Source organism: Netta rufina (genome assembly GCF_964035555.1).
Source record: "Netta rufina genome assembly, chromosome: 4".
In the NCBI taxonomy this organism is placed as follows: domain Eukaryota; kingdom Metazoa; phylum Chordata; class Aves; order Anseriformes; family Anatidae; genus Netta; species Netta rufina.
In genome coordinates, this window is record NC_140127.1 from 66,585,719 (window position 1) to 66,596,832 (window position 11,114).

The 11,114-nt window shown below is 41.8% G+C and overlaps 1 protein-coding gene across 1 annotated transcript; it reads left to right on the plus strand.

The window, feature by feature from the left end:
* Positions 1-608: 608 nt before the first annotated feature.
* Positions 609-5,968, plus strand: GPR78 (G protein-coupled receptor 78; the record flags this gene model as incomplete). Its single annotated transcript, XM_084286198.1, has 3 exons — positions 609-1,276; positions 1,746-1,859; positions 5,731-5,968. 3 exons carry the CDS (start codon positions 609-611, stop codon positions 5,966-5,968), a joined length of 1,020 nt encoding a protein of 339 aa, XP_084142324.1.
* Positions 5,969-11,114: the final 5,146 nt, after the last annotated feature.

Sequence of the window (11,114 nt, forward strand, 5' to 3'; positions counted from 1 at the left end):
GTCTCCAGCTCCGACCCTTCCTGAGCTGCGCACTAGCGGAAAGTTGGGCTTCCTACTGCTCTCGCCTGCGGCCCGCGAGTGGCTCAGCCCGACTCCGCGATCCCTGGCTGAGCGCTCCTCCTCTGCGCATGAGTCGCGGCGGGAGGCTCCGCGCCTGGGCTATTTCAGGGGCTGGGCACCGGGGGAAGATGCTCAGTGCCTGAAGGAGGCCGGGCCGTGCCCAGGGGGGCTGCGGCGGCGGCTAGAAGCCAGGAGCCGTCGGGGCAGAGGCGGCTGCAGCACCGCGGACAGCGCACAGCGAGCTCCGCTCCGAGCCTCCGACTCCACCGCCCCGCCGCGCCCTGGCCCCGTTGCCCCGGCTCCGGCTCGACGCCGCCCCGGACCCCGGTGCCTCCCCTCCGGACCCCGGTGCCGCTGCCCCCGTGCCCCGGCCCCTTGCTAGCAGGGTCCCACCGGTGCTCTCCCCCTCTCCTCCGTCCCCGCTCGCTCCCCATTTCTCCCCCGGCACCATGCGCGGACGGCTGCGGGCGGCGGCTTGCGAGGCTGCGGTGCCGGCTCGGATGCCCCCTTCCTCCTGCCCTCGCCCGCTGCAGGCGACCCGCTGAGAGATGGACTTGGCAGGCGTGCTGCTGGCGTTGCTCCTCGTGCTGGTGCTGGTCGTCTCCCTGCTCTCCAACCTCCTGGTGCTGCTATGCTTCGTCTACAGTACGGAGATCCGCAAGCAGGTCGCCGGGGTTTTCCTGGTGAACTTATCCTTTTGCAACCTGCTCCTCACCGTCCTGAACATGCCTTTCACCCTGCTGGGGATCCTGAGGAACCAGCAGCCCCTCGGGGGCTGCGTCTGCAAAGCGGTGGGTTTCCTGGAAACTTTCCTCACTTCCAACACGATGCTGAGCATGGCAGCGCTCAGCATCGACAAATGGATTGCCGTGGTGTTCCCCTTGAGCTACACCAGCAAGATGCGGTATAAGGACGCTGTGATACTGATGGGCTACTCGTGGCTTCACTCCCTCACCTTCCCCTTGGTATCTTTGTTTTACTCGTGGGTAGATTACAGCAGCGTTTATGCCTCTTGCACCTTGCACCTGAAGGAAGAGACGGAGCGGAGACGCTTTACGGTGTTCACCATCGTCTTTCACTCCACCAGCTTCATGCTGTCGCTGGTGATCTTGTGTTTCACCTATTTAAAGGTGTTGAAAGTTGCTCGGTTCCATTGCAAGCGGATAGACATTATTACCATGCAGACTCTGGTTTTGCTGGTGGACATCCATCCCAGGTAAGGGGCGCGTTTGCATTCACAGCCTCGGGGCTCTTGTGGTGGGTACCCCAGGGCGGAGGGGATGCTCTGCCTCCCCGGCACCCCTTCGTGTTCTCCTGCCTACCTCGGCAGCCCGGTGAGACCCTCCTGCCTCCAGCTCCAGGCGCTGCTTACAGTGCCAGAAGTCGGTGCTTTGTGTCTTTGCAGCCTGCTTCCTTAAAATGCTAGTCCCAGCCTGCGGGTGGGCTCTCAGTGGCCTGAGGTCCCTGCACCAGGGAGCTGCTTTTGGGGTGAGGGCTGCGCTCCTCTCTCCCGCGGGCTGCCCTCCTCCGGGGCTGGGGCCGGGGCTGCCCTGCCCTGCCCTGCACGGGACAGCGGCTCCCGGCCGGGGACGAGTCCCTTCCTCTCTCCACTGGCTAGGGAGATCTCCCCTCCTCGCCCCTTGCATTAACCCACCGACCTTCTTTTTCTTTTTTTCCCTTTGCAGTGTGAAGCAGCGCTGTCTCAACGAGCAGAAACGGAGGAGGCAGAGGGCTACCAAGAAAATCAGTATTTTTATAGGGTCGTTCGTGATCTGTTTTGGTCCTTACATTATCACCAGGTTAGTATCTCCTGCCTGCTGGGGTGGGTTGGGGGACTTCCCGAGACACCCGTGTGCCCTCTGATGTGAGGATGCTGGTGCCGCGGAATGGGGGGGAGGGTTACGACTAATCTGGGGCTTGCAGAGCCCGACGGAGACTTGGGGCCGGTAGTGAGAGCACACACTCGCACGCTCTCACATGCACGCGCACACATGCGCGCACACACAGGCGCGTACACGCGCGCACGCCCAGCCCTCTGCGCTGGGAGCCCCGGCGAGTTCTGGCTCTCCTCTCCTCCTTGCTGCCAGCTCTGGGAGTCTCTGCCAAGAGCAAGAGGCTTTTAGGACAAGTACCAGGAATTAATTACACGCCAGTGGGCGATGAAAGCAGTTTAAAACACTCGCCACCCCTCCTTATTAGCACAACCCAAGCAACAGAGGGGAAAGCAGACCACTTTTTCTGATTAGCTCTTTTTTTTTTTTTTTTTTTTTTTTTTTTTTCAAAGCATAAGGCCAAGCTTGCTGCTGTTGGAAGCTGAGGTGACATAATTTAAATTTATCCAGGCTGATAATTTGGCAGATAAGATTTGTGTCTGGAAACGTTAAGGTCTGTGAATATATTGCTAATGGTGCAGCATGGACTTGTGATGAGGTGTGAGCGTTAGCTCCCAGCAAAACCAATAATTAGACTTTAAGAATGTATAACCATGCTTCTAACCGTTCAGAATCATTTGCATCCACTCTGGTGGCCTGTACCTTTTAAAAGAGTTATATATCATTCTTATTCTGTACTTGTATAATCCTTATACAATATATGGTTATCATTTTTAAAGCTTGACTAAATCAGTGAGCTGGAAGCCAACATAACTATAGTGAATTGCAGCATTTCAGCCTTTTGTCTCTAAATTAAAATGGGCTAAAACTTTCACAAGTGATTTATTTATTTATTTATTTATTTTTTAATGGTCACCATTCAACAATGCTTTCAAATGCCTTTGGAGAGAACTGACTTCTGCTCAGGGAGGTGTACTAGTCTTTACAAAACCACCCTGGTGAAGGCTTTCCTGTTTGCTTCCAAGTTTGCCAGGGTCTGCAGCCACACCAGCTTATCAAAACTGGCCAGCTTTAGCCCAATGAACTTACACAGTCATATACACATAGGTCATTTACAACCATCATTATTACCCTTTTCTTACATGGGTAGTGGGACAGATTGAGGCCAGAGCACAAACATGACAATGTTTTTTAACCTTTAGGATGACATTTCTTTCAGTTCCCATTTAGATGTTAAGCAGGATTCCTGTCTGATTACCTGGATAACTGCATTTTTTTCTGCAGTTAAAAGGATTATTACAAATATTAACATTATAGCACAGAGTTAAAAGGTTAATTGATCAGTGTTCAGTACATTCTGAGTCATTTTCTATTCACTTTAGCCATAATCAGGATATAATTGTATTGAACAAAGTGGATCTTGCCATCTTCTTTCTATTTGAATATTACCAGGCTCAGCAAATTCCAGCATCGCTTTTTTTTTTTTTTTTTTAGGGTAGAGATATTTCTTACACACTTCTAAAATAATTTCTTATAAAGTTCTAAAATAAAAGTGTCTTCCTTCTTCAAACCTTGCATTTTGCAAAAGTGAGATGGTACATTTTCTATGTGTGACAAATGGGTACTGCATGTGTCAACAGGGAGAAGGCAGAGGATTGGTTTATATAAATGTGCATGGCAAGGTAAAGCTTCTGCCTCAGTCACAAGGACCAAGAGGGATCGGCGACTGCAAAATAGGAAGCATCTGGGGAGGACATCCTGGGGGCCCTTTGCCTCAAAGGCAAGACAGTGTCTAGGCAACACTGAATAGAAGGTGGTAGAAGCAATAAAGTTGGAGGATTTGCTGTCTTTTCACTTCTCCATTCTTATTCCATTTTCAGTGCAGTTGTGTTGAAGTAATCTCTACGGAGGCCCTGGGAGAGATTTCATCCTCTCTTTTCTTGCTCTTTGGCCTGGTGACTCAGGTTGTGTTGTGAGCTCAGTGTTTGCTCCTCATTTCATAAATGTGAATGAGATTATGATCATTAGCAATATATTCATCTGTTCACTAAAAGCCAACAGATGAATTTCATCTTTGCTGTAACATCACTGAAATCAAGAAAATTATACTAAGATGCATCCAGGTGGATATTTATAAGGCTGAACCCTTCTGTCCAGGCCTTTTATCTTGTTAAAATCTGAGTGATTTTTTTTTTTTTTTTTCCCTGTTGGCTTCAACGCAATTACATTTGGACCCATAATACATTAAAGTGGACATATAGTAATACATCTATCTTCATAACTGAAAGATATCTTATTCTGCTTATTTGGTGTGTTTATAAAAATGTCAGTCATGTAAATATCAAGTGTATGTTTCCTGTATTATGATGATTTGCAGGAATGGATAAACTAAGAAACCATGTAGCAAATGTACTTTATTATACATTTATTTATTTCTTACATTCAGTGTCTGAAATATTCATTTTGCACATGAAGGAAACATTATTCCTCATGTTTCCTTCATGTGCTCTCTGTTTTGAAATCACTGGAATTTTCCAAGCAGCTTCAAGCAGGAGTCATCTGATTCTTAAATGTACTTGCCATGGGAATTATTTTATTTTTATTAATTCAAATGAGAAATTTTCCTTATAAAGCTCAACTTCTTGTTGCAAAGTTCAGTTCTAGCATTGGTAAGTCAGCTTTTCTATGCAGAGAGATTGGAGGACTGGAACAGCTTCAAAATTCAACACCCTGCAAGTTGGGAGCTCTGCACATTGGAAAGAGGCCAAAAGTTTTTTTGAGCCTTGAGAAAGCTTCAGAGCTCACATTTTCAAACTGTGATGTTTTAGGGTACAGAAAAGGGATATTTTATCTCATGGTGATTTTTTTTTTTCCTTCTGGAATTAATATAACAAAATAGCATATTCTTGCACTTGCAAAAGGTTTCACAAAAGGTGTAAAGATAATGAAAACTTCTTGCCCTGTTCCTTCCACCTTACTGGAGAGTTTGTCCAATCTAGATAAACCGTATGCCAGACACTTGCTGGAATAGTCTGAAGGTTTTCTCTCACTTCTGTGGAAAAAACGTTTAACCTAGTTGCAGTTTCTCCACCCATGATTAATGGACCAATCTCAGTTGAGGTGCTGAGACCACTAATCATCCATGAAGCACAGGCCAGGAGACATAGGTCTGGAGACAGCTGGCTGGCCATATAATGATGATAAAAGTGTTGTCTCCTTGTTTTCTTTGGCCAAAATAGCAGCCAGCTAAATACACACAGAAACTTCCACAGGTAAGTCAATGCTGAAGCACATGCTACTTACCTAAAACCTCTACATAGGTTGGCAGATATGACAGTATGTAAGGGAGACCCACAGCTTCCAGAAGCAGCAAACTGATCCCACGGGTGTTATGTCCAATTGTTTCAAATGTCACTAGGCAGCTACATTTAGGCAACTGAGATGAGTGAGTCCAGATCCTCCATGTTGCCTCAAGCTTGCTGAGGGAGAGGGGTAATGGATCACTTTGACCACTGTCACTTACCAGCACAACTCTAAATATTCAGAAAATGTAGCAATAAACTGCAGTACTTTCTTTTCTCTAATGTATGGGAGCATTAACAATGAAAACACATTTTTTTCCCTCTTTCTATAGAGGTAATTATTATTGTTTCCTAGTGGCTTTGTTACAACAGTTCCCTTTATCTTTATTGAATTCAAGGAGGACCCTTCTCCTGCAGGGACCATGTACTGTATGAAAATAAGTGTTACTTTAATGTTTCATGAAGCAAGAGTTGTGCACTGGACTCAGTGTGAACATAACACTCAAGTGTTTCCATCTCTCTTTAATGTTTAACAGGTTGATAGAGCTCCTTCCTTTTGTTACCATAAACTACTACTGGGGAATTATAAGCAAGTGCCTCACCTACAGTAAGGCTGCGTCAGATCCATTTGTTTACTCACTTTTACGTCAACAGTATAAAAAAGTTCTGATCAACATCGTCAATAGGATACTTAAGAGGGATCTGTATCCATCATCAGGGTACAACAGCTCTCTCGACACTGAAAATGATTACTGCTTGCACAGAACAAACTAACAACATGGTAAGCACTCCCCTTTGAGTGAGACAGGACTTTGACACTGTTGGAAAGCTGCCTTTTCCATCTCATGCTGACAGTGGTAATGGTGTCTAGAGGGTATGGAAGCTGCATTAAAGAAATGTAATGTCTGTGGACTTTCCTGAAAGGCTCTTCCCTCATCTGCAGTCAGTGCGATATAAGGCAAGGCCTTGCTCCTGAGTGAATGGAGTAGGCTTGAGGGGTTTAAGAAAGCCTTTGGAGAAGCTTAGAGGGAGCTTTTAATATTTCGAGTCTGAAGACTTGGTATTTCTCGGAGCATCCTGCATCAGATGTAATAACCCACTGTCTTCTGGGAGCACAGAAATCCCCAGCTTGGAAGAAGAGGTCCAGAGTCCTCCGTGCTGTGCATGTCCCTTGGCAGCCCTGGATCTGTCCTATTTATTTTGAACATTAAAATTAAATCTCTTAATTGATTGATTAATTGTATTGGTGCCTCAAGTGAGTGATATGGGTCAGCACTTTGAATCTGAGATTGTTATTATTATTATTCTTTATTACTAGGCATCATGATTGTAACATAGCCTTTAGGAAGTGGTACATATATTTGATATGCCAGTATTCTATCAAGCATAACCAAAGTCCACATATCTGAATTACTACTATTTAGCACTTCAATGGTATGTGATGATAACAATAATTGCAGCAACAGTAACAAAGGCATATATGGAGTTTAGTTAAATAGTACTGTAGTTCCATCACTGAGCTAGTCCTATTCAAACAAGCTTTTATTGAGGGAAAAGAACAGCAACAACAACAACAAAAAGACCAGTTAGGCAGTAGAAGTAACAGACTCCACTGTGTTTAAGATACATTACTTCAGAAGCTATCTGGTTTCAAAACAGGCTAAAATATGTTAATTCTTTTTAAGGAATATACAATGTGTAAAATATTTCATGCATTGGCTATATTTGGTGGATTGTAATGATATTGTATTCTTTTATATTGATCAATTAATCTGATGATTTTAACAGATACCAAGAGATGTCTGAGAGATATTATAACAAACTTGCTGCCAAATGCCCAGAAACACAAAGCTGCTTTGTTATTATATGTATTTTTATTTATTTATAAATTTAAACAGGCTTTGGAAAAAAAAAAAAAAAAGTAGGAATTATTTTTGAACAATGTTCTTTTGATTACATAAAACATGTTTCAAAATATTCTATGGCATTCGATAAGCTACTATTTTCTAATCTAGTATATAAAGGGAAAATTAAAGTAATTCTAAGATATATTTAAGAAAAGAGAAGACGTTAAAGAACAATTATTTTTTATGTAACAATGAATTTGACCCTATTAAGCACTAAGAAGACTCCTTCTGGTCAAACTAAGTATATAAGCATGTGATTAGGTACAAATATAATTTCCTTTGAAGTTAATTGTTCTGTTCCCATGCTGAAAATTAAGTAGATGCTTAACTGTTTTGTAAAATCAGTGTTTCAGTAGTCAGCACATGGAAAGAGGGTTGTTCCCACTATCCTCAACATGGAAAAAGGAGAGCACCTTATTGCAATCCCATTGAAGTCAAGGAAAGGTGATGCTGTGTAACAATTACTATGTTCTCTTATCTTCTGCTTTTAATCTCCGAGGCCTTTCTGAAGCTATTTATTTTTTATTTATTATTTAGCCTTGTGAGTACCTTAGGCCTCTGTGCTTTGCATCTATAGTTCTGCCTGTGTTTAAACTGAATGTATTATAATGGTTTTGTCTTCTTAGTAAAGTATTTGTACTCTCTCCAATCTCGTGTAAATACAATATTTCAGAAAAAAAAAATGTATATGGAATCTTTCCAGTTCTACTATCTTCCTGTCTGCCTCCACATGCCTCCCCACTCTGTCTTGCTGCAAGAAAAGCCTGATGCTCTTGTCTTTCACGCTAGCTTCAGCATAAGGACCAAACATCTTTGCAGGGGGCAAGGGGAATGCTAATTTTTCACTGAGAGTCAACTTTGATAATCTACAGCTCTGTGTGGAAACAGGAGTTTGATGATACCCACAATTTTTTATCTGATCTTTAGTTTCCCAAAGAAAATGTTGCTCACTTTAAGAATGTTACATATAGTTAAATATATTAAACCATCACTTCCAACACACACAAATTAAACAAAAAAAAAAATCTTTTTTAATATCAACAAAATAGTAGATGAGAGAAAATATAATGATAATCTTCTAAAGCTATTACATCAATAAACCTCTAAAGCATAACCAAAGCCACATTTTAAAGGTATAAACCAGAACATAGTTAAACTGTAACATCTGCTGTTAAATTAATTAATGAAGCTGATTCATGCCAGTTGAGGGTGTTGCCATGCACGCACTTCATAATACAACTCAATCTTGCAAAGCATTGAACATTTCTGGAGGTGCTTAGGTCTAGACAAAAAAAAAAAAAAAAAAAAAAAAAATCTCAAGCCTGCTGCATGTTACAGAATGCCTTTTAGATTTAATTTCCATGAAAAATTAGGAAGCTGAAGTCTACAGTATGCTCCAAAAGAAGAGTAAAGACACCAGAAACTGAGGGAGGGTGAGGAGAGCTGTAATTCTTCTTTTTCTAATTTCCACTCTCAATCTTGATTTGCAGTGAAGTTTAAGTGCATTGTTTTGCTGTAACAGAAGGTATCTTCTGCTAATTATGCAGAGCTAGCTCTGTAGGTAATCTTTTCTTTCTCCCTTCTTCTCACCATCCCCTCCTCACCCCATACCAGAGAAGTGCTTGTTCTACTTTCCTTACTGAGTAGGAAGTGTTCACTAAGAGGTCATGGTTTCATTCACCCAGTTTACTGATGCAGGAAAAACTCATATTAACTTGGTTCTTCATTCATTATGCCCTGGGTTATTCTGGGGTAGAAGAAGGGAGAGGGAAAATACACTCTGCCATCATCTTTCGAAATGCTGCAAAAAAGATCAGTGTATTTACTGCTCTAACAGAGATGAAAACATGCATCTTATGCAGTGGGAGCATTTACCAGAGGGGTCAATGTTGTGGATTCTCTTACCAATATTTTAGCTAAAATAATCATTACATACACAATCCTGACGGTTGGATCAGAAGTTGTTCCAGAAAACCTGAAATGTGATATCCAAAACGGCATCTTGCCACTGACACACTTGCTAACATGAAGGTAGTGCTCCAGGAAAGTGGATCTGGATTTATCACCCAACAGCCTGGAGTGGGTTTTGCTAGAAAAGACAGGAGACTGGAAAATACCTGGCAGGTCTGCTGTTGAGTTGGAAATCATGATACTTGGTTCTGTAGCAGAGCCGTCATGCTTGCACTGACATCCTTGGTGTGAAGGAGTTGTGACCCAGCAATGGTTTGTTGTTAAAGAGTATGCAAGAGAAATATTGTTTCCTCACTGTAATAGTAGTAGGGCCCAAAATGTTTCTAGGCTGTGATTATTCAGCTTCTGATTGCAATCTATGTCAGCAAAAATAGTCCTCTTCCTTACTTCAAACTTTCATTTTGGCTGTAGACTGGAACTCAGAACTGTACCTTCCCTGAGTGACATCTTCATCCTAACGCAGTCAGAATAAAAACTCTACAGAACAATTTAATTAGTCTATGTAACTGAAGAGGCTTTCAACTTCAATTTGCTTTTCTTAACACACCTTCACCGAAGTATTTCCAAGCCTGAAGATTTGGAAATTTTCTGACAAGATTCAGGATAGAGTTTTGAATCTGCCATTATAGAAAAAGGAAACCTTTTTACCTCATTTCCTAAGTGAGTGCTCTAACATTTATCAAAAAGAGTGGCCTCTTCCAAAGAAAATAGGATTTATTTTTATTATTATTACAATTGCTTAGCACCTATAACTGCAGGTAAACTCTGAGACTGTCAACCAGGCTGAGTTCCTGAGGCAAAAAACACGATGCAGTATTTAGACTATGAATTCCCAAAAGGTTTAAGTATGACCTCTATCCCAGCCTGCTCAGTCTTTGCAAGATGGAAGTACTTGAATTCAAGTGTAAAATCAAAACTAGTACTCTTGGGTTGTGTGATCCTGAAAACTTATATGTCTCTCAGCTTAGATGGCAATGAAGACCCCAGGTCTTTAAATTTTCACTCCACAAATTCCTTATCCTCATTGCAGATCAGACGTGTTCTTCATCTGGATAAATTTACACCTAATATACATTTGAAAATAATCTACACTGCTCAATAATTAATGAATACATGTTTACCCTATTTTAACATTAGTAATGGTGGTACCTAACTTAAATTTCAGAGCTATTTGCAATGTTAGGCTTATTTAGGTCATTAAGCATGTGGAAATCAGAGCTCTTTAACACAACTTCTAATGGACCAGCGAGTGATTTAATTTTATTTATTTTTCTTGCAATTTTGGATTAGAATTCAAACTCTGAGAAATTTAGCTCTATTGAAAATTGTTGATGTTCAAACTCATCTAGATAAAGCACTTAAAAATACTGAAAAGAACAGTTCTACATGAGCTGGAAGGCTTGACTAGATCACATGGAAGGCATATTTTATGTTGTTTTTATTTTATTTTATTTTATTTTATTTTATTTTATTTTATTTTATTTTATTTTATTTTATTTTATTTTATTTTATTTTATTTTTCTCCAGAAGTAATTATGTGCAGTTGTGCATGCAAAATTGAACAAGTAACTGTGTGTCTGTCTCAAAAGCACATTGCATATTTCAGGATTGTGAATTGCAAATGGCTTTTTCTGTCTGGTTCAGGAGGACACCTGGTTTGTAGGAGGTGTTAATTACACAAGTAAATTAGAGATTCTGCTTTTTATTTTTGGAAAGCAGGTCCAATTAATATTTAATGGCTCAGTTGGAGACACAGCAGAGCTGACCTTAAGAAAGGTTGTAAATATATGAATACCTTTTGGTGCCAGAAACTTTGAAGAGCAAAATGTCACCTGGCACGATGTATGCAAACAGCTCCTGCTTGGAGCTGGAGCTGCTTTTCCCTGTGATTTACTGATGTCATGCAGGCCAAACAACTGGTCCCATTTATGTGTATCCTTGTTTCTTTTCTCTCTACAAGCCAGCTTGCCTTGCCAGGACATGTAGGTGCATGAAAGTGTGAAAGGTCTCTAAGGATGCATGATGGAAACTAGGTGCTTTCT